The 19,081-nt window shown below is 35.2% G+C and overlaps 1 protein-coding gene across 2 annotated transcripts in view; it reads left to right on the plus strand.

Annotated features, from left to right (window-relative positions):
- WDR26 (WD repeat domain 26) overlaps positions 1 to 18,841 on the plus strand; it is a 35,905-nt gene extending 17,064 nt beyond the window's left edge. For both annotated transcript variants that reach the window (XM_006080927.4, XM_025286063.3), the window contains exons 8-14: positions 5,427 to 5,567; positions 8,708 to 8,827; positions 10,736 to 10,881; positions 11,169 to 11,247; positions 11,517 to 11,646; positions 15,159 to 15,344; positions 18,117 to 18,841. In XM_006080927.4, coding sequence (XP_006080989.2) covers positions 5,427 to 5,567; positions 8,708 to 8,827; positions 10,736 to 10,881; positions 11,169 to 11,247; positions 11,517 to 11,646; positions 15,159 to 15,344; positions 18,117 to 18,142 — 828 coding nt within the window. In that variant the 3' untranslated portion in view covers positions 18,143 to 18,841. The remainder of the gene's footprint in view (positions 1 to 5,426; positions 5,568 to 8,707; positions 8,828 to 10,735; positions 10,882 to 11,168; positions 11,248 to 11,516; positions 11,647 to 15,158; positions 15,345 to 18,116) is intronic.
- Positions 18,842 to 19,081: the final 240 nt, after the last annotated feature.

Genomic DNA, 19,081 nt, shown 5'->3' on the forward strand with positions numbered 1-19,081 from the left:
CCAAACCCTTCATTATCTTCTGTAATTTGTGGAACTTCTGTTAAACATTCCCCCCCACACACATTTCTTTCCCCCCAATGATACATAAGAAAAGTATTGTATGCTGGATTTAAAATTTTCAGTGCAGTTCAGTCGCTCAGTCGTGTCCAAGTCTTTGCGACCCCACGAACTACAGCACACCAGGCCTCCCTGTCCATCATCAGCTCCCGAAGTTTGGATTTCACCCAAACCCATGTCCATCGAGTCGGTGATGCTATCCAACCAGATCATCCTCTGTCATCCCTTTCTCCTCCTGCCCTCAATCTTTCCCAGCATCAGGGTCTTTTCAAATGAGTCAGCTCTTTGTATCAGGTGGCCAAAGTATTGGAGTTTCAGCTTCAACATCAGTCCTTCCAATGAACACCCAGGACTGATCTCCTTTAGGATGGACTAGTTGGATCTCCTTGCAGTCCAAGGGACTCTCAAGAGTCTTCTCCAAAACCACAGTTCAGAAGCATCAATTCTTCAATGCTCAGCTTTCTTTATAGTCCAACTCTCACATCCATACGTGACCACTGGGAAAACCATAGCCTTGACTAGACGGACCTTTGTTGGCAATGCGATGTCTCTGCTTTTTAATATGCTGTCTAGGTTGGTCATAACTTTCCTTGCAATCTCCATCTGCAGTGATTTTGGAGCCCAGAAAAATAAAGTCAGCCACTGTTTCCCCAACTATTTGCCATGAAGTGATGGGACTGGATGCCGTGATCTTAGTTTTCTGAATGTTGAGCTTTAAGCCAACTTTTACACACTCCTCTTTCACTTTCATCAAGAGGCTCTTTAGTTCTTCTTCACTTTCTGCCAAAAGGGTGGTGTCATCTGCATATCTGTCTGAGGTTATTGATATTTCTCCCAGCAATCTTGATTCCAGCTTGTGCTTCCTCCAGCCCAGCGTTTCTCATGATGTACTCTGCATAGAAGTTAAATAAGCAGGGTGACAATATACAGCCTTGACATACTTCTTTTCCTATTTGGAACCAGTCTGTTGTTCCATGTCCAGTTCTAACTGTTGCTTCCTGACCTGCATACAGGTTTCTCAAGAGGCAGGTCAGGTGGTCTGGTATTCCCATCTCTTTCAGAATTTTCCACAGTTTATTGTGATCCACACAGTCAAAGGCTTTGGCATAGTCAATAAAGCATAAGTAGATGTTTTTCTGGAACTCTCTTGCTTTTTCGATGATCCAGCGGATGTTGGCAATTTGATCTCTGGTTCCTCTTCCTTTTGTAAAACCAGCTTGAACATCTGAAAGTTCACGGTTCATGTATTGCTGAATCCTGGCTTGGAGAATTTTAAGCATCACTTTACTAGCATGTGAGATGAGTGCAATTGTGTGGTAGTTTGAGCATTCTTTGGCATTAAGTTCCCTCAAAAATCAAAATTGTCTTTCTTTATAACCAGGTAACCTACAGATTTGTAGAGAGGAGTATTTCCATTTATTTCAGCCAAGCAATTAAGGAAGTACATGACTTCAAATAGGTTAAGATGTATTTGGTTTAGGAGTCATTCACCTAAAATCAGAAAGTATAAATAATCTTATTGAGAAAGGGGGCCATAGAAGGAAATATTTTAAAAAGAGTCGAGTCCATTTGAGAGCATACATCAATTCTTGTGTACCTACAATATGCTGTGAATCAAGAAAGATGAACAAGATCTACTCTGCCTTAAAGCAGGCATTTTTTTCCTTTTATTGTACCATGTACTCCTCTGGCAGTCTGAACCCTATGGAACCCCTCCTCAGAATAATGTTTTTAAACGCATAATCCAAAGCACTTAGGAAGCCCAAGTATATATCATAAAGGTAAACCCAATTATACTGAAATATAATTATCAAAATAGTACAAAAACAGATACAGTATAGTAATGTGCCACTTTTTTATAAGCTTAGTAACAGATTCTAGTAGCAGATCTGATAACTTCAAGAATTTTGAAGTAGTGACAAGCATAAAATTTTGAGATATCCAAAGCTATAATATGTGAAAATAGTTGAAATTTCCATTATTAATAGTCACCTAATACCACCCAATGCTGCCTTGTTAATTGCCTGTATTCAGGATTTAAGGAAATACTGAATATCAGTGTGTGGTTAGTGAAAATAAAGAAGTGCATTTTCAAGTATAAGAACTGCTATTTAGTAAGCGAATAGGATGAGTAAGGCAAAGCATGGGAAATATGACTAGAAAAAGAGGTTGGGATCCATCATAACCTTATCATTGGAAGGACTGATGTTGAAGCTGAAACTCCAGTATTTTGGCCACTTGATGCGAAGAGCTAACTCATTTGAAAAGACCCTGATGTTGGGAAAGATTGAAGGCAGGAGGAGAAGGGGATGACAGAGGATGAGATGGTTAGATGGCATCACCGACTCGATGGACATGAGTTTGGGTAAACTCCGGGAGTTGGTGATGGACAGGGAGGCCTGGCGTGCTGCGGTTCATAGAGTCACAAAGAGTCGGACATGACTGAGTGACTGAACTGAACTATTATAAGAAGTATTTTCATTCAGTAGATATTTATAACATGTCCGAAAAGAAAGCAACCATATTAAAACTTCTTTATTATATATTTTCTTCTAGCAGCAGTGTATGAGTCCCTTTTGTTTAGTGAGTATTTATTGAGCATCTGCTGTGTGCTTGACCTTTTTGATAGAAGTCAGACTGGGCTCCTGATAATACATGTAATTATTCTTTAGTGAATGCTACAGGAACTCAAAAAAGAGATCCTACTGGAATTGGAAAGCAAGGAAAAGTATGACAAGTAAGTGTGAGATGAAGAAGTAAATTAGGCAAAACGTTACAGCTGGCCCTCAGGTGAGAGAGAACGTGACTGGGCAGTTAGGGTGAAGACTGTAGACTAGGAGATGAGGTTCATGAAATAAGTAGCACCCAGATCAAGGAGGATCTTCTATACTTTGCTAAAGAGTTCAGACTTTTATGCCAGTGTTTCCCAAAGTGTTTTTATGAGAATACTGGTTATGTAAAATGTTAACAGTGGTTCCATGTAAAGGGCTTTTATGTCCAGATTAGCTTGGGAAATGCAGAATCAGTGCTTACATTTAAATCTGAGATACAGTGGGTTTTAGAGTTTGATATCATGGTATTTTTCTATGTCAAATACTATTTGAAAAACTTGTTAAGAAATCCAGTTCTGTTTTTAAATGTGTATTTTTAGTGGATAGAAAGACTATAGAGGGAGAACCTTAATATTTGAATTGATGTTATCCAGTGGTTAGTTTCCTTTAACAGGTTTTTTTTACCTTTTTTCCCCAATAAAGAACTTTACCCATTCCCCTCCTTAGAATCCAAGCAGAATTAAGTGGATTGCATGAATGTGATAATACCATTTGGAATGGGTTACTCTTTATAAAGGCATTGTACTTCTGAAGATACAATATTAATATTCTGATTTGTTTTCAACTTTTCCTTTCACGGCTATTTTTTAATTGCATGAAATTATTAGTTTTTTAGTTAAATATTTCTGTAGTAGCTTGTCATTAGTTTAGAAGCACATCTTTGTGTAAATTTAAAACACCACTATGAATGAAAGTTTGTTCCTAGAAGATACTGGGCTAGTCCAAAAGACTTGACATGCTTATTAAATTATGCAAGCTACTTTGACCTAATGATACTATGATCTAATACCCCAGGCCTATTATCATCTTCCCAAAGAAGAATCAGAAGTAATGGCATTGTAAACTATTGAATTTTCAAAACAAATTCCCAATCTAGTTTTATCAGACTAGTTCCAGACCCATTTCTAACTGCTATAGGTCATCAGCATTGGAATTAGCCAAAACTGGTCCCCATGAGTCTAGTCTTCCCAAATTCTGCTTCCTTCACACCATTTACGTTCATCCTTATTCCCTAAAACAGAAATTTAGAGATAGGCTTTGAACATTTTTTGTCTCATTCTGTCACGTCAGTTTTATGTTCCACAACCTCTTTCAGTCCTGACCGTGTTAGTTGAAGGCCCATTTCTTGTCTTACCCACGTGACTGTTGTGCTGGCTCATTAGGAGTGTCCTTATTCTGCATCTCTCTCTGTTCTGATTCTTCTTCCACCCTGTTAATCAGTTCTCTTCCTAAAGCCAAGTATGTTATATATTCCCAAGCTTAAAAATCGTTCTTCACTTACAGGATAAAAATTTAACCCTTTAGTCTAAAATAAAGATGTCAAAAAAAATAAATAAAAAATAAAATAAAATAAAGATGTCAATTTTCCAGTCTTTTCATTTGCCACTCCATGTTTGCAGTTTATATATTTCATCCTATATAGCTTTAGAGTCAGGCACCTCAGGTTCAAATCCCTGGTAATACTATCAATAAAGGCAAGTTGTTTCTAACCTTTCTCAATCTTCATGTCCTTTCCTGTAATATGGGGGAGGAGAATAATTCTTAACCTTTAGATTTATGAGGTTTAAATGAGATTGATTGTGAAGAGTGCTAATACTGATTAGCACCAAATAAGTGGTAGCTCTCCTGGTGGGAGTGTAAAATGGTTTAAACACTTAAGAAACAGTTTGGCAGCTCCTCACATTGTTAAGCGCAGAATTGGCATATGACCAGCAATTCTACTCCCACACATATACCCAAGAGAAATAAAGACATGGGTCTGCGCAAAAACTCTTACATAGTTGTAGTAGCATTATTCATAATAGCCAAAAAGTGGAAACAATCCAGATGTTGCTTAATATGGTATAGGCATAAAATGGAATACTATTCAACAATTAAAAGGAATAAAATACTGATACATTCCACAACAGGGATGAACTGGGAAAACATTATGCTAAGTGAAAGAAGCCAGTTACAAAAAACTGGACATGTTGTATAATTTCATTTATAGGAAATGTCCATAACAGACAAATACATGGAGAAAGTAGCAGTTGCCAGTGCTGGAGGAAGGGAGAATAGGGGATAACTGCCACTTAGTATGGAGATTCTTTTTGGGGTGATGAAAATGTTCTCAGTAATGGTTGCACAATCTCTGAATATACTAAAAGCCACTGAATCAAATACTTTAAAAGGGATGAATTTTATGCTAAGATACGTTTCATTAAAACTGTTTTTAAGAGGAGGGGATAGCTTTTATTATACTTGTTTTAAGTTTCCTTGAAAGTCTCGTAAGTACAAAGTCTGTGTCATCTTTAAATCCATCTAGCATTCAGTGCCCTTGTGTGTAGTTGATGCTTAACGGATGTTGCAGCATGAATGAGTCTTCATGAAGCAAGTTAGAGGTTCTCTTAGGGGCAGGGAATTGGCAAAATCTGTGAAAATGTCCTCATATTAAACTATATTATCAAAGCGCATCTCTGTAGCTATTTAAGTTCTTACGCCCAAAAAACAGTGACTTTAGAAATGAGAGTTAACTAAGTTGTGTGTTCTCCCTCCTAGGATACACACCTGCTAAAACTGCTTAAAACATTAGAAGGACATGCTTACGGCGTTTCTTATATTGCATGGAGTCCTGACGACAACTATCTTGTTGCTTGTGGCCCAGATGACTGCTCTGAGCTTTGGCTTTGGAATGTACAAGTGAGCAAATTTTATCCTTGGTTTAGTCTTTATAATCGTACTGCACATCTTCATTATAACTTTATTCATGATCTGTAGAACCAAATCATTCAACCTAAATTCCCATGATATATTTCTTATAAAAGATAATTAATTCATCAAATGGAACCCAGGTGTCCAGATTTATAAATTTAAATATTTTGTTGAGCATAATAGCATTTTTGAAAGAATGATCAGTAGGTATTTTTAGGGATGTTGTACTTTATAGTGTGTAATATGTTCTGTTTTACTGTGATACTTTGTACCTCAGTAAAGATTTCACAGTTGTTTTGAGGTTCCCCAGTTTTATATAAAACTTACTTTTCAAGTGTGGAAACATGGACATGACACCACATTTTCCATTCCAGTGGCAATGGCACCATTTCCTTAACCTATATTTAATGTTACAGTCTCGTTTAGTAGATTTAAATGATGTTTACAGTACTTACTATCAAGAGTTTTATTGTAGTTTCTAAATGAACTTGACACTTTATCTAGGGTTCCATTTTAGAAGAACTCAGCACTGAGTTCACCCTGTCATCTATTGGCTCTATTTTGGAAACCTTCTAGTTAATCATTTTAAATTATTTTTAAGTTTCTTCCATAAGCTGACTGGTTAAATGATTTTTTTTTTAACTTCTTGGCAGGGGAATAGTTCATGCTACAGTTTGGGTGTAAAAAGTATAAGCTGATGGGATACGGTTTTGAGTTTGGGGACCCATGTGTAAGTTGATTTTTATCAAGAGTAAAGATAAAAGCTCCATAGAAATGACTCAATTAGACAGTATAGAAGACAGATGAATACTAAAATGTACCTGTGCCATAAATTTAATTCTACAGTAAGATTTATATTTCACCCCAGTTTTTTATTAAAATTTTGAAATACTGAGAAAAGTTGAAATATGAATATACTGATGACCTGTATCCGTGCCACCATAGATTCAGCAGATGTTATTAACATTTTGTTACATTTTGTGTGTATATACACACATGCATACAAACATACATATTTATATATCCATACCTAAAACATCTGGAAGTAAATTAAGATAATATTTTACCACTATTTAAACATGTATTTCCTTAACAGTAATATTCTCCTACATAATCAAATGCCATTATCTTACCTATAATTCTCTAATATTTGTTTCATAATTTAAAAATCCCCAGTTGTTCCCAAAATCAGACTAGTGTTGAATCAGTGTTGTATTTGTGATTGGGCTCAGGGTGGCAAAGCACAGAGTAGATCACATGGCTTCTCAAACAAGCTTAAAATGAATCTGACCTAAAAGACAATTTCCGCCCCCTCAAAGAGAGGAGGCGGAAATTGTCTTTTATATGGTCATAGTCCCACAACAGAGAGTCAGCCTGTGTAGTCTTCTTTAAATTCAATTTTGAATTTCTGGACAGTTAGACTGTTATAGCTTAACTGTTTTACTGTGTCTTATGTATAGACTTGTTCTAAAAGGGTGGTCCTTTTAAGTCAGTTTTCAAAATTACTCCTTTGAGATTTTATGTAGATTACTAATTAGAGGTTTCCCCTGCTATCTGAAAGTAATTATTCCTGTGAAATTTTTCATAAGCTAAAATGGCATAAAGAAGCAGTTACCTTAGGACACATCTTACTAAAGGATGCGCAAAATAAATCAAGATAAAGCACAGGTGCTCACATAGCTCAACGCCATGGCAGCTTGATGCTGAGATGCTGAGTGTAGTTCCTGGGAAGGAGTCACTCTCAGAGTGTATGCTGCCTCTGTAACAACTCCCTGCAAAACACTGTTTTCACTTTCCACAGACATTTTTTGTAAAAGCAAAAATCCTCTTCAGATGTCTTTTGCTTGGCAAAAACAGGTACTAACGTAGATCTTTGTAAAAGCCAAGTGGTACAAAGCAAACTTTAAAATTTCTGGGGATACCTGTAATGTCCTCATACTCAAACAGTCCTGAGCATAACAGAGGAAAAGACCATTTCTGCCTTCAGAACTTACTGTAAATAGAAAATGCTGAAGATTCAGCTGTTGCATATGTATTTGTGTTTCTAAATTTTTTTTTTACCCATTTATATTGCACAATCTCAAAAGATCGTGACTTGAGAATAATTAACAATATGGGGGAAGGGTTTAAAATTGCTGAATTTTTTTTTCTTTTTCAGTGTAAGGAAGACATTCTGGTTTTTGTGCCCTCTTTGCTTTTATTACCTGGCCCCATCTCCTGATCATGCACCCTTTTTGTTTTCTTTTTTTTTTTTAATTTGATTACCCATTTCTCACAGGAAAATTATGCCCATGTACTTTTTATTATCCCAAGGGCAGCTCTAATCTCTCAGATCCTGTTTCTAATCCATGAACAAAATGGAATCAAGACTAGATTAAATGGTATGTGTCTACCTTCTAAGTTGAATAACTTAGAAAAAATAACAGGAGGATATCTGAGGGTTGTAACCAACTAAATAGTCTTACTTAGTTGGAAATGCTTTAAAATGACTATGCTAAACAGTACAAATGTCCTTCACTCTTTTCTGTTACTTTTAATTGAAATAAAGTTGTATATCAGAAAAATAATTTTTGTTTTTCCATTCTCCCTTCTACATTTTGAGCTTATTGGATATGAAATTAATGTAATTTAGACTGCCTACACTCTTGGCCTAGAGTAAGGGCATAGTTTTTCTGCCTATTAATCATGTTCTTAAGGAGTTGCTAATTGCATGAACTACAATTTTAGAATAAAATAAAGAACTGTGAACTAAGGAGAAGTGAGAACTCAGAAGCAATAGGTATGTTGTGCTGGGCTTTTCATCATTGTACTTGGGGAAAATTACTTGTTTTAATTTATGCATGTAATTGATTTAAGACAAGAGTTCTGTTTGAAGTTTATCTCATAGCTATTCTTTGAATCACCTATGCCAGGCTTTGTTTGACTCCTGAGTTTTTCCCAAGTATTTAATTTCTCTTCTGAATGCTATAGTCTTGTTCTATAAGGCCAATTTAAACAGTTTACTTTACTAATTAGGAATATTAAACTAACCAGATATCCCAGTTACTATCTTTTTTCTGTTTTTTCTTTATACATTCCCTTTAGAGGAATATCTTGAAGATCTCATCCACAGTTTTATTTCCTTGTAGACGGGAGAGCTAAGGACAAAAATGAGCCAATCTCATGAAGACAGTTTAACAAGTGTGGCTTGGAATCCAGATGGGAAACGCTTTGTGACTGGAGGTCAGCGTGGGCAGTTCTATCAGTGTGTGAGTATTTAGTGCCCTATTTCAGATGCCTACAAATTTACTTAAAAGCAAATTCAGTTTTGTAAAAATAAAGAATTCACTTGACTTGATAACTTTTATAAAATATATGAAAACCCACTTGACTGTCTAAGATAAACACTGTCCAATAGAACTTTCTGTGGAATCTTTTTCTGTTTTAAAAACACATTTCAAGTGCTTATACAAAGTATAGGCTTTGAATTTAGTGAAACATTAAAAAAAAAGATTGTCCTACTAAACATTTTGTTCTTATAAATAAGTAAGTTTCTTATGTATAGGGACAAAAAGTTTTAGTATTTAATTCTTTGGTGGGGAGGTCTTTAGCCCTTTGGATTTTTTGTATCTCTCTTGGCCTCCCTCCCCCCACCTGCCCCACTCCCCGAAAAATGCTGTATTTCATGAGGAGACTGACTTTTAAATATTTGAGGAATAAAAGTGATGATGAATGTTGCCAGGAAACTTTCCAGTCTTTATTTGAGGTGTCTTCTGATCATTACCTGCCCTATTAATCTTGGAGTGTTGGGATAATAAAAGTAAGTAATAGGTAAAACATCTTATGACAAAGTAGATGATGATACAAATGCCGTGTCATTACTCTCTATTATCTAGATTTCATGTCTCATATCACTGCCTACCATGGTTCCAGTAGATCCTTCTAGATTTATTTATTTAAGACTAAAGTTAAATATCATAACGCCATCAAATCATTCAGTGTAGGTCATTTATCATAAAAACTTTTATGTAGCCATTACAAATTAGTTTCATAAGCTGACTGCAAGACTCATGGAATCTAGTGTGCTATTATCTCAGCATGGTTGTAAGTCATTTAATTTTTCCCCAGTTGTCCCAATACAGTTTATTGATACACCCCTGATTTTCTTTTAAGTTATTTTAAGTGGTCAGTACCATTATAATATACTAATTTAAGCATTTTATGTCTGGACTTTCTCTCCATGGGCTAATGCTGTACTTTCATTGATTGATTGATATAATCGATATATATTGTTACATTAGTTTCAGATGTATGACATAATATGATCCAGTATTTGTATGCATTACAGAATGAGTTCCACAATAAGTCTTGTTAACAAACATCACCATACATACTTACAAAATTTTTTTCTTATGATGAGGATTTTTAGGATTTACTTTATTAGCAACTTTCACATATGCAATACAATATTATTAACTATAGTCACCATTTTGGCATTGAAGCCATTAGTTCTTAATTCCCTGGATTCAAGGTGGCCTTGTGTGTTTCTGCTGACTTTGCCGTCCCTTACAGTGCTTAAGCCTTCAAGGGTATGTGACTTGGTAGTTCCCTAACCTGTAAAAATAGGATTGCCACTCAGAGCTTTGAATGTTCAGGAAGATAATGATCCTAAGAGCTTTGCTCAGTAGAGCATGTTACAAACTTGGTGATTTTTTTTTTAAAACATCGTAACAGATTCCTAAGTTCTGTACAGCTATAATTCATGTTAGTTATCTTTTTCCGTATCACAACTTCTGAATATTATAGTACAAATCCCAGTATAGTGTATTTTAAAGGGATGTTTAAATTCTTTTCCAAAAGTTGTGAGCCCTTGAAACTTAAGGATTCTTTTCTTTCTTTGTATTTATTGTATTTATCTATGCTTGATAGAAGGGAAGATAGATTTACTAAGATTCTCCCCCTCCTCTTAGGTATTGTAATGAAATTTGACTTATATAAATTTTGATAATTGAAAACACTTAAGGAACAACTAGGTTGCACTCAGTCTCAGGAAAAGATAGATATTACAAAAAGATATATTAAGAGATTCTTTTGCGGGAAAAAAAAGATTCTTTTGGTTCTTTGTTTGCTTTCTGAGTGCTGTTCTGTAATGAAGTTAATAGTAATTTTCTCCTCAGGATTTAGATGGTAATCTCCTTGACTCTTGGGAAGGAGTGAGAGTGCAATGTCTTTGGTGCTTGAGTGACGGGAAAACTGTTCTGGCATCAGATACACACCAGCGAATTCGGGGATATAACTTCGAGGACCTTACAGATAGAAACATGTAAATATACTTTATATCCATTAAACAACAGTTATCTGATTTGTATTAAAAGTGTAGTAGAAATTGCTTCTTCAAAAGAAGAGTTGATATTTTTATTATGTTTTTGGTTTGATAGGTAATTTGGGTGGATAGTCAAGTGGTGCTTAGTAATTATTAACTCAGATTCTTTTTCTTGATTGAAATATAGTATGTAATAGTGATTACAGACTTAAATTTGTTATATTTAAGTAATTTGAATGTCTTGATTCTTAGTATGTTGGTTTTGACAAATTATTTTTTGGTTACAGAGTACAAGAAGATCATCCCATTATGTCTTTTACTATTTCAAAGAATGGCCGATTAGCTTTGTTAAATGTAGCAACTCAGGTAAGTTTATTAACATAATTCTCAGGAAAATTTAGCTTAGTTAAAATTTGTGGGTTTTAGTATATATAAACAAATATTTTTATGAATTCTTAGATTTTAATTCGTGTGTTTGATCCATGTTTATAGAGTCAATTGGAAATTTTTCAGGACATTGGCATTTTGCATAAACAGAAAATGGAAATGTTCATCAGGCAAATGCATAGTCACAGATTACTCTTTAAAATTCTTTTGTGTTAAGAATAAATACCTATATTCTCCTTTGCTTACAGGGAGTTCATTTATGGGACTTGCAAGACAGAGTTTTAGTAAGAAAGTATCAAGGTGTTACACAAGGGTTTTATACGATTCATTCATGTTTTGGAGGCCATAATGAAGACTTCATCGCTAGTGGCAGTGAAGGTAAATTGTGTCTCTGTTGATTCACAGATATATACAGATGGACTGAAAGTTCTATAATTCTCTCAATTTGTAAAGGTAGTTACGTCTCCAAATTCAAGATGTTAAATCAGAAATTGTGTGAGTCATTTATCCAGTACACTGTTGATTTCCCTTTTCTTGAAATGATTTGAGTCCCTCCTTACTGTCACAGATCAATAGTGCCTGTTGTGGCTGTGTGGAAGTGTGTTTGGTGCATGTGTCAAATCAAGATTTAGTTAAATCATTACTCTTTTGTAGGTATTTTTCTTTTCATGAGATTTAACAGTTTTCAGATGTTAATAGTATCTTAAAAATCAAGGTTAATTATGTTTTACTTGATCTTGGACAAAATCAGTGGTTCTTTAATGACCGAAGAAAATAATTTAGATTTTCTTTGAGACCATGGGATTCTTACGGTCTCAGAAAAGCTCAAATTATGGAATTAACTACTACCTTTTTTAATAACTTACTCTGGTCTAATAACATCAGTATATCAGGCAGGCACGTGCCTCAAGTAGTCTAATTTAAAACAAATTGTTTAAAATATGCAAGCACAAATAAGTGAGGCAGTATTAAAAGTTGCTGTACATTTTAAGGTAATAGAAACAAATAATGGCAGATGATTGAAAATTTTCTTTCAACACATTTTCTTGAGTACCCACTTCGCTGTTCTAGTACTGTAGCAGCAAATTACTTAAGTCATTTTTTAAAAACTGAATCTAGTTTTCCAAGGTAGACCAAGGAACTGGATTATGTTGGTGAACACTTGGTAATGTTTGGTTACTGTGTGAGATGTTTCTATTTTCCCTTTCTTGAAAAAAAAAAAAAAAAAACTGATCTCAGTAGAGAAGAGGATCACAAGGTGACACATGAGTTTTTCCTTTGAGTATAAGGTGTATTTAAGGATTGGGACAAAGAGACATTTAGAGATTTAGATTTTTCACATGAAGCATATGACTTCATTCTTTCTTTCCCCTAAAAATGTCATTCAGATAAGATTAAGAAAAGAGAAGAGCGGCTTGCTAGGTAACAATTGGGAGTTCACTTCTTTCCCATCAAAAAATCTTTTTTATCTGTTAATGTTATTTTCTTCTAGATTTTCCATTGGTTTCTATTTGATATGATTTAAACATATTAAGCCTTCTATATGCTTTTTAGCTCCTCCTACTCGAAGATCCTTCCCCATGCTCTATTTAATCCTTCTCCTGATGGGGTTTTTTACCCCTCTTAATTATGCCTCACAATCGTGTGTGTGTGTGTGTGTCCAACTCTTTGTGACCCCATGGACCATAGCATAGGTTGCCATTTCCTCCTCCAGAGGATCTTCCTGGCTCAGGGATAGAACCCACATCTATTATGTCTCCTGAATTGGCAGGTGGATTCTTTACCAACTGTGACAATCCCCTATACTCTTTCTAAAAATAATATGTGGCCTGGAAGTACTTTTAAAAAACATGTATTGCCACCATTATCCCTAGTGATGCCAATCTTTTTTTTTTCCGGCCCAAACTAACTTTAGAACTAAGCCTGATGAATAATGTAATTAAGCCACATTATATTCCATTTAGGGCTAAAAATGAAACATAACTGTGAAGGAAACAGATTAGGATTCTCATGACTCAGGTGGTTTAGAATGGCTCTAAAAATGTTTTCAACACCAAGTGGTTGTAGCAAATATGCTATCTCCCAAGATGTCCACAGTAATCCATTCGTTGTTTATTTGTAAGAAATATATTCCAAGAACCTTCCAAACCCCCCAAATAATGAATGTCAATATAAGATAGAGCAATAGGAAGCATTTGCCCCTAAAAGTTACGCCATTACTCCAGCCTTTTCATTGTGCTGATAATAAAGAGAAAAACTTATTTTTTCCTCTGCATTGGCACTGGATTCCTTAAAATGATAAAAGTAAGCAGAACTTGATCATAAGGCCTGTCATTCTGACCTTGACTGCTCAGATCTTTCTTAATTTTTGCTGCATATTCAATAAATATCCTCCTTGGATATGTGTTCACAAAAGCATTTTTCATCCAGATTTCAGTAGGCAGATTTCAGTTGGATTCTCACTTTTCAAGAAAGCCTGTAGTCTTTCTTTGTGGACTTGCTCTGTCCAAGGGGAAGCATAGCTAGTCTGGGCATTTTTTTTTTTTTACTTTTGTTAGTTTTATTTTATTCAAGGAAAATTATTTTCAAAAATGACTGAACAACAAATACCTTCTAGGAAAGACAAATTCTGTACTTCATTGAGTTCCTTTTAGCTTTCGCTTCCCATACACAAAAAAATGTTCAACAGTGGTTCCAACTTTTTATCTTTTTAAGTTTTGAAACCAGGGCATGTTCTTCTACCACATGTTGATTACCTGTTCACCACTCTAAAGTTTGCTCAGTTGGCAGCACATCCGCTGAAAGTTCCCACATTGATCATGTATGTAACTGAGTGACAGCTCTTCAGATGGGACACTTTTCTAACTCACCGTGGGGTTCTGCTGTCTGTTCAAGAACCATCACTTACATTTAGTTAACTCTTTATGGTAATACATGGTGTTCACTGTGTGTTGGACTCTGTTCAAAACATTTCTTCATATACAGACTTATTTTATCCTCATAATATGATAAGGTAAGTATGACTCCCCATTTACAGAAGAAAAGTTGCAGGGGGTGGGAAATGTGCCTAAAGTTACACAGCTGGTCAGGAACACAGGGAGGATGTGGATCAAGCAGTCTGACTCGAGAGCCCTTACTCTGAACCACTACTCTGTACTAGACAGTTGTTTCATTTTGTTTTTGAAGATTAGTTTATCCAAAGAAACAAAGTTGTTGGGGTTTTTGGTTTTTATGGGCACTTAATGAGAGTGTAAATAGACTACACACAGTCATATCATGATACAGCTGTAGGACAGCCGGCTAGCCTCTCAAGTAAACACGTGAGCAGGACGTCCCGGATTTCAATCCCAGGTTCACCGTTTACCAGCTGTTAACCATGAGGAGATTGCTTACACTTGCAGTTCTTCAGTCACCATCCACAAAAGGGATAAGCACCACCTCCTGATGGTGGTGAAGGTTAAATAATATAGTTATTTAGCACCTAAAACATTGTACACACTCAATATTTAGCTGTCATCTTAATTGCCATATTTGAATTTGGATACATTGCTTCTCTTGTCACCTCTGATTTCCATAGAATTTATCTTCATCCTAGATTTCTTTATATTCAAAGGTCTTGACTGTGATTATACATTATGTATTACAGAATATTGCAGATTCTGTGATGACTTGCAAGCTAGTTTGTCATTTTTAACAGAGGGAAAATGTGTATTTTATTAAAATTTAAATGGATTTTTCAAAAAATAATATGTTAAATTATTCACATTATTTTTGTTGTCCTTTCAAGTCTGATACGTTAAGTGTTCTGTAATGAGCAGTAAACTTAAAATCAATCAATTTTGTTAATCTATTATACTTTCCCAACTTTTTTCTGAATTACTGTTACTCAGATCACAAGGTTTACATCTGGCACAAACGTAGTGAACTGCCCATTGCGGAGCTGACAGGGCACACACGCACAGTCAACTGCGTGAGCTGGAACCCGCAGATCCCGTCCATGATGGCCAGCGCCTCAGATGACGGCACTGTTAGGATATGGGGACCAGCACCTTTTATAGACCACCAGAATATTGAAGGTAACCATCATACAGTACTGTGTTTTTTTCCAAATGAAACCTTGCCTTAATTTAGCATAAAGTTGTAGCACTTTTAGGCGGTACTTTAAAGTGTAGGATATAATAGATTTTCTCCCTCATTTAAAGATTGTACACTATATCTCACTGCACAGGAGTTTAATTAATCTAATAGGCAACAGTATTGTTTTGTTTTAATGATGACAGTGGTGAGAATAAGCAGGAATATGCCACCTCATTTACAGGCAAGTTAGTATTGCCACTTTCAAAATCTTCCTAAAAATCTTCCTTCATTAGACAAGAAGTATTTTATACTTCTGTGCTTATGAAAACTAGCTAGTATATGAAATTTGAACAACTTCAGAATGATCTTGCTTATGGTTTTATCCTTACAGATGAGTATCTGTTAATACCATGTAGCACACTAGCATGAACTGTGCATGATGGATAGAGAAAGAGAATGGAACTAGAATTCATCGTGTACCTATGTGCCTAGTAACCTGCTAGGCCCTTTATATAGACTGTCTTGCAGAACATCTTTATAGCCCTGTAAGGGAAATGGAGACGTGTATTTGTCCTCATTTCTGGAGTGTGAAAACTGAAGCATGGCAAGACTAATTAACTTGTAGAGTGCTACCAGGTCTTCAAATCTTAAGTCTGAAAGGTGTTTTCCATTACTTTCAGATACCAGAAAAAAGCCCAAAGCCAGAAAGCTAACAGTTAAGGACATAGCTTAATTGAGCAAGATATGCTAGAAAGAAGAGATAATGAGAAATTTTATGTAAATGACTTACCTGTTCTTTTTCAGAGCAAAAATATTTAGTTTGCTTAAAAGGGAATAATTTACCTAGAAACGGATAAGCAGTGTGTCCCGCCTAAGTGTTTTTAGTAAGAAAGATGACCAGCTGCTCTCAGTTATGCTCAGAGGAGGAGGGTTGTCAGGGGAGCACAAATGGCTTAAAAGCATGTTCTCTGTGCTTTTATCTGTATGGTACGAACTGTACCAGATCTCACTGGTAGGTGAGGATGTACAGCCAAAGACAAGGGTAAAAAGCATGTAGAGTACACAGTTCAAGAAGTTGGAAAACTACTCTTGAGTTATTCAGAACCTTCTAGGGCCTTTTTGTATTTGTAGATCACTACATGACATGATTTCACTAACATACCTCTGAAATTAGCTAAAAACAAAAATCTTGTATTGATTTCCTGTTGTGTGTGTTTGTTTTCCCTTTTTAGGTTTCAAGGCCTACTCATAGATACTTTAGATATCTATAACTGAGATTATATGTGATTTTCAAATTTTATTAGTCTTTGGAAATTATTTCTTCAAATAAACATTTGATACAAAGAACTAGGAAAAATACTAGGTATATAGTAACAGATTTACCTTGTAAGTAGATTTATTTTAGACATAGCTTTAAGGATATGTTTGTGCCTTTTCACTACAGTGAAATAAGAGTTGCAGTGCTATTTGGTAATTTAATTATTGTGGATACTCATGGTGGATGAGACAAACAGTCCAGTTGTAAGAACTGGGTCAAATTAAGCAATTTTCAATTGTGCTTTGCAAATAGGTATAGCACTAAAAGATTTTCATTTATACTTACAATGGGAAAACAGCTTCTTTGTAACTAGATACTTGGTTACATGCCTTTTATTAAGGTATCCTCTGAGTTCTTTTTCCCCTGCTCGAAAACATTTTTTCTAATTAATACCTGTTTGGAATAGACATTTGGGAAAAATGTAGATGAAGCTAAGGAAATGGCATTCCAAAACCATATGTATCCTAAGATACTATAAGTCATTTAACTAAAAATACTTAAGTTCCAAAAAAAAGAATTGCTGACCTTTTATTATAAGTAGCAATCCATACTGCATTTTTTTTTTTTTTTTTTTTGAGGACTGTATAAAATGGAATAGAATCAAGTACTCATACATGCTACAGCATGGATGAACTTTAAAAACAATATGCTATGAAAGAAGCCAGACACAAAAGAGTACCTACTAGGTTCTATTTATATGAAAGTGTCCCAAATAGGCTAATATGTAGAGAAAACAGACTAGTAATTGCTTAGGATTGTTGATTGACTTCTAATGGTGATGAAAATGTTTTAAAATTGATTGCCTTGATGGTTGTACAATCCTATGTGAATATGCTAATAACTACTGAATTGTCCAGTTTAAATGGGTGCATTGTTGAGTATGTCAATTATATCAGTAGAGCTGTTAACACATTGTCCTTCACACACACACACAGAGTAGGGTAATATTGCAAAGTTTCAAACTGAACCACTAAAAGAATTCAATATTTGGATTGGACAAAAAAGTTTATTTGGATTTTTCTGTAAAATTGGGAAACTGAACAAACTTTTTGGCCAACCCAGTACATAGTTACAATGCAGTTCTACCTTGGACTGCCAGGTGTTCTTTCTTCTCTTCTATTGAAAACTACCATAAAAATGTTTCCACTCTGAGTAACTATTTCAAGATTTCTTTTTAAAGTATAAGATTCCAATATGATGATTCACTTGGGTTCTCCAATATTCAAAATAACCATGGGTTTAGACTGTAATATGTAGCCTAAGATGTGATAACACAGTTTTAATGATCATGATGAAAATACCAAGAATTTGCCTTGATGTGATTGTTTTTTAATGTTAAGATATTTTGTGATGTCTTGATGCTAATTTCAAAACTTTCTAACTGATACCTTTTTTCTCCCCCTCCCCTCTTCTTCTTTTCCCCCAATACACATTTCATCTTGTCTTCATTCAGAGGAATGCAGTAGCATGGATAGTTGATGGCGAATTTGGAGCAGACGACTTCTGTTTAACTTAAAATTAGTCGTATTTTAATGGCTTGGGATTTGGTGCAAACAAACATGATTGATAGCTGGACTGACATGCTCGTCATGAAAAAAGAACCATTTCTGAAGCCCGATTGGGGCCAAACATTTACACCTTGCTTCATAGTAACCAGTTGAGATGAAGCACGTCGTTAGAACGTTGTTGGACACCATGTTGAATTATCCCCCCATCGGTTGTGAAGAACTGTGCTACATTCAGGCTTACCCATTGAACTCAGTATATATATTTTTTTCCCTCCTGCCTTTTGTCTGGCAGGATACCATTCTTGTTGCTCTTCTGTGTAATGAAGTTTAAATGCTTGTTTGGAAAACTTTATTTAACAGTTTAGAAGGCTTGATAGAAAGAGTGCATTAGTCTGAAGAGTATACATTGGATAGGAAAGAATTTCCTTCTTTTGTTTCTCCAAATCTTTCCGCCTTATTTAGCTTGAGATCTTTGCAGCTTGGTTCATGGAGTCTAGCCTTGCCCGTTGCGCAGTATATACTGATCCAGATGATAAACCAGTGAACTATGTCAAAAGCACTCTCAATATTACATTTGACAAAAAGTTTTGTACTTTTCACATAGCTTGTTGCCCCGTAAAAGGGTTAACAGCACAATTTTTTAAAAATAAATTAAGAAGTATTTATAGGATTAAAGTGACTTCATTTGTATACATTTGGAATCTAAACCAGCTAAAAAAGAGTTTCCTTTATGACTTAGATATGCAGTATAACTGATGCTCTTCTGGAATACCACATGAGACATGGTCAGAAACAGTACTTGGAAGGACATTATACAGAAAATTCAGAGTAGTGCTTTGAAGCTTTTCCCCCTTTTGTTTTATTCCCGAAGGAACATCAGTACCTGATCTTGAAGAAATTTAAGATTCAA

Source organism: Bubalus bubalis, chromosome 5 (assembly GCF_019923935.1).
Source record: "Bubalus bubalis isolate 160015118507 breed Murrah chromosome 5, NDDB_SH_1, whole genome shotgun sequence".
In the NCBI taxonomy this organism is placed as follows: domain Eukaryota; kingdom Metazoa; phylum Chordata; class Mammalia; order Artiodactyla; family Bovidae; genus Bubalus; species Bubalus bubalis.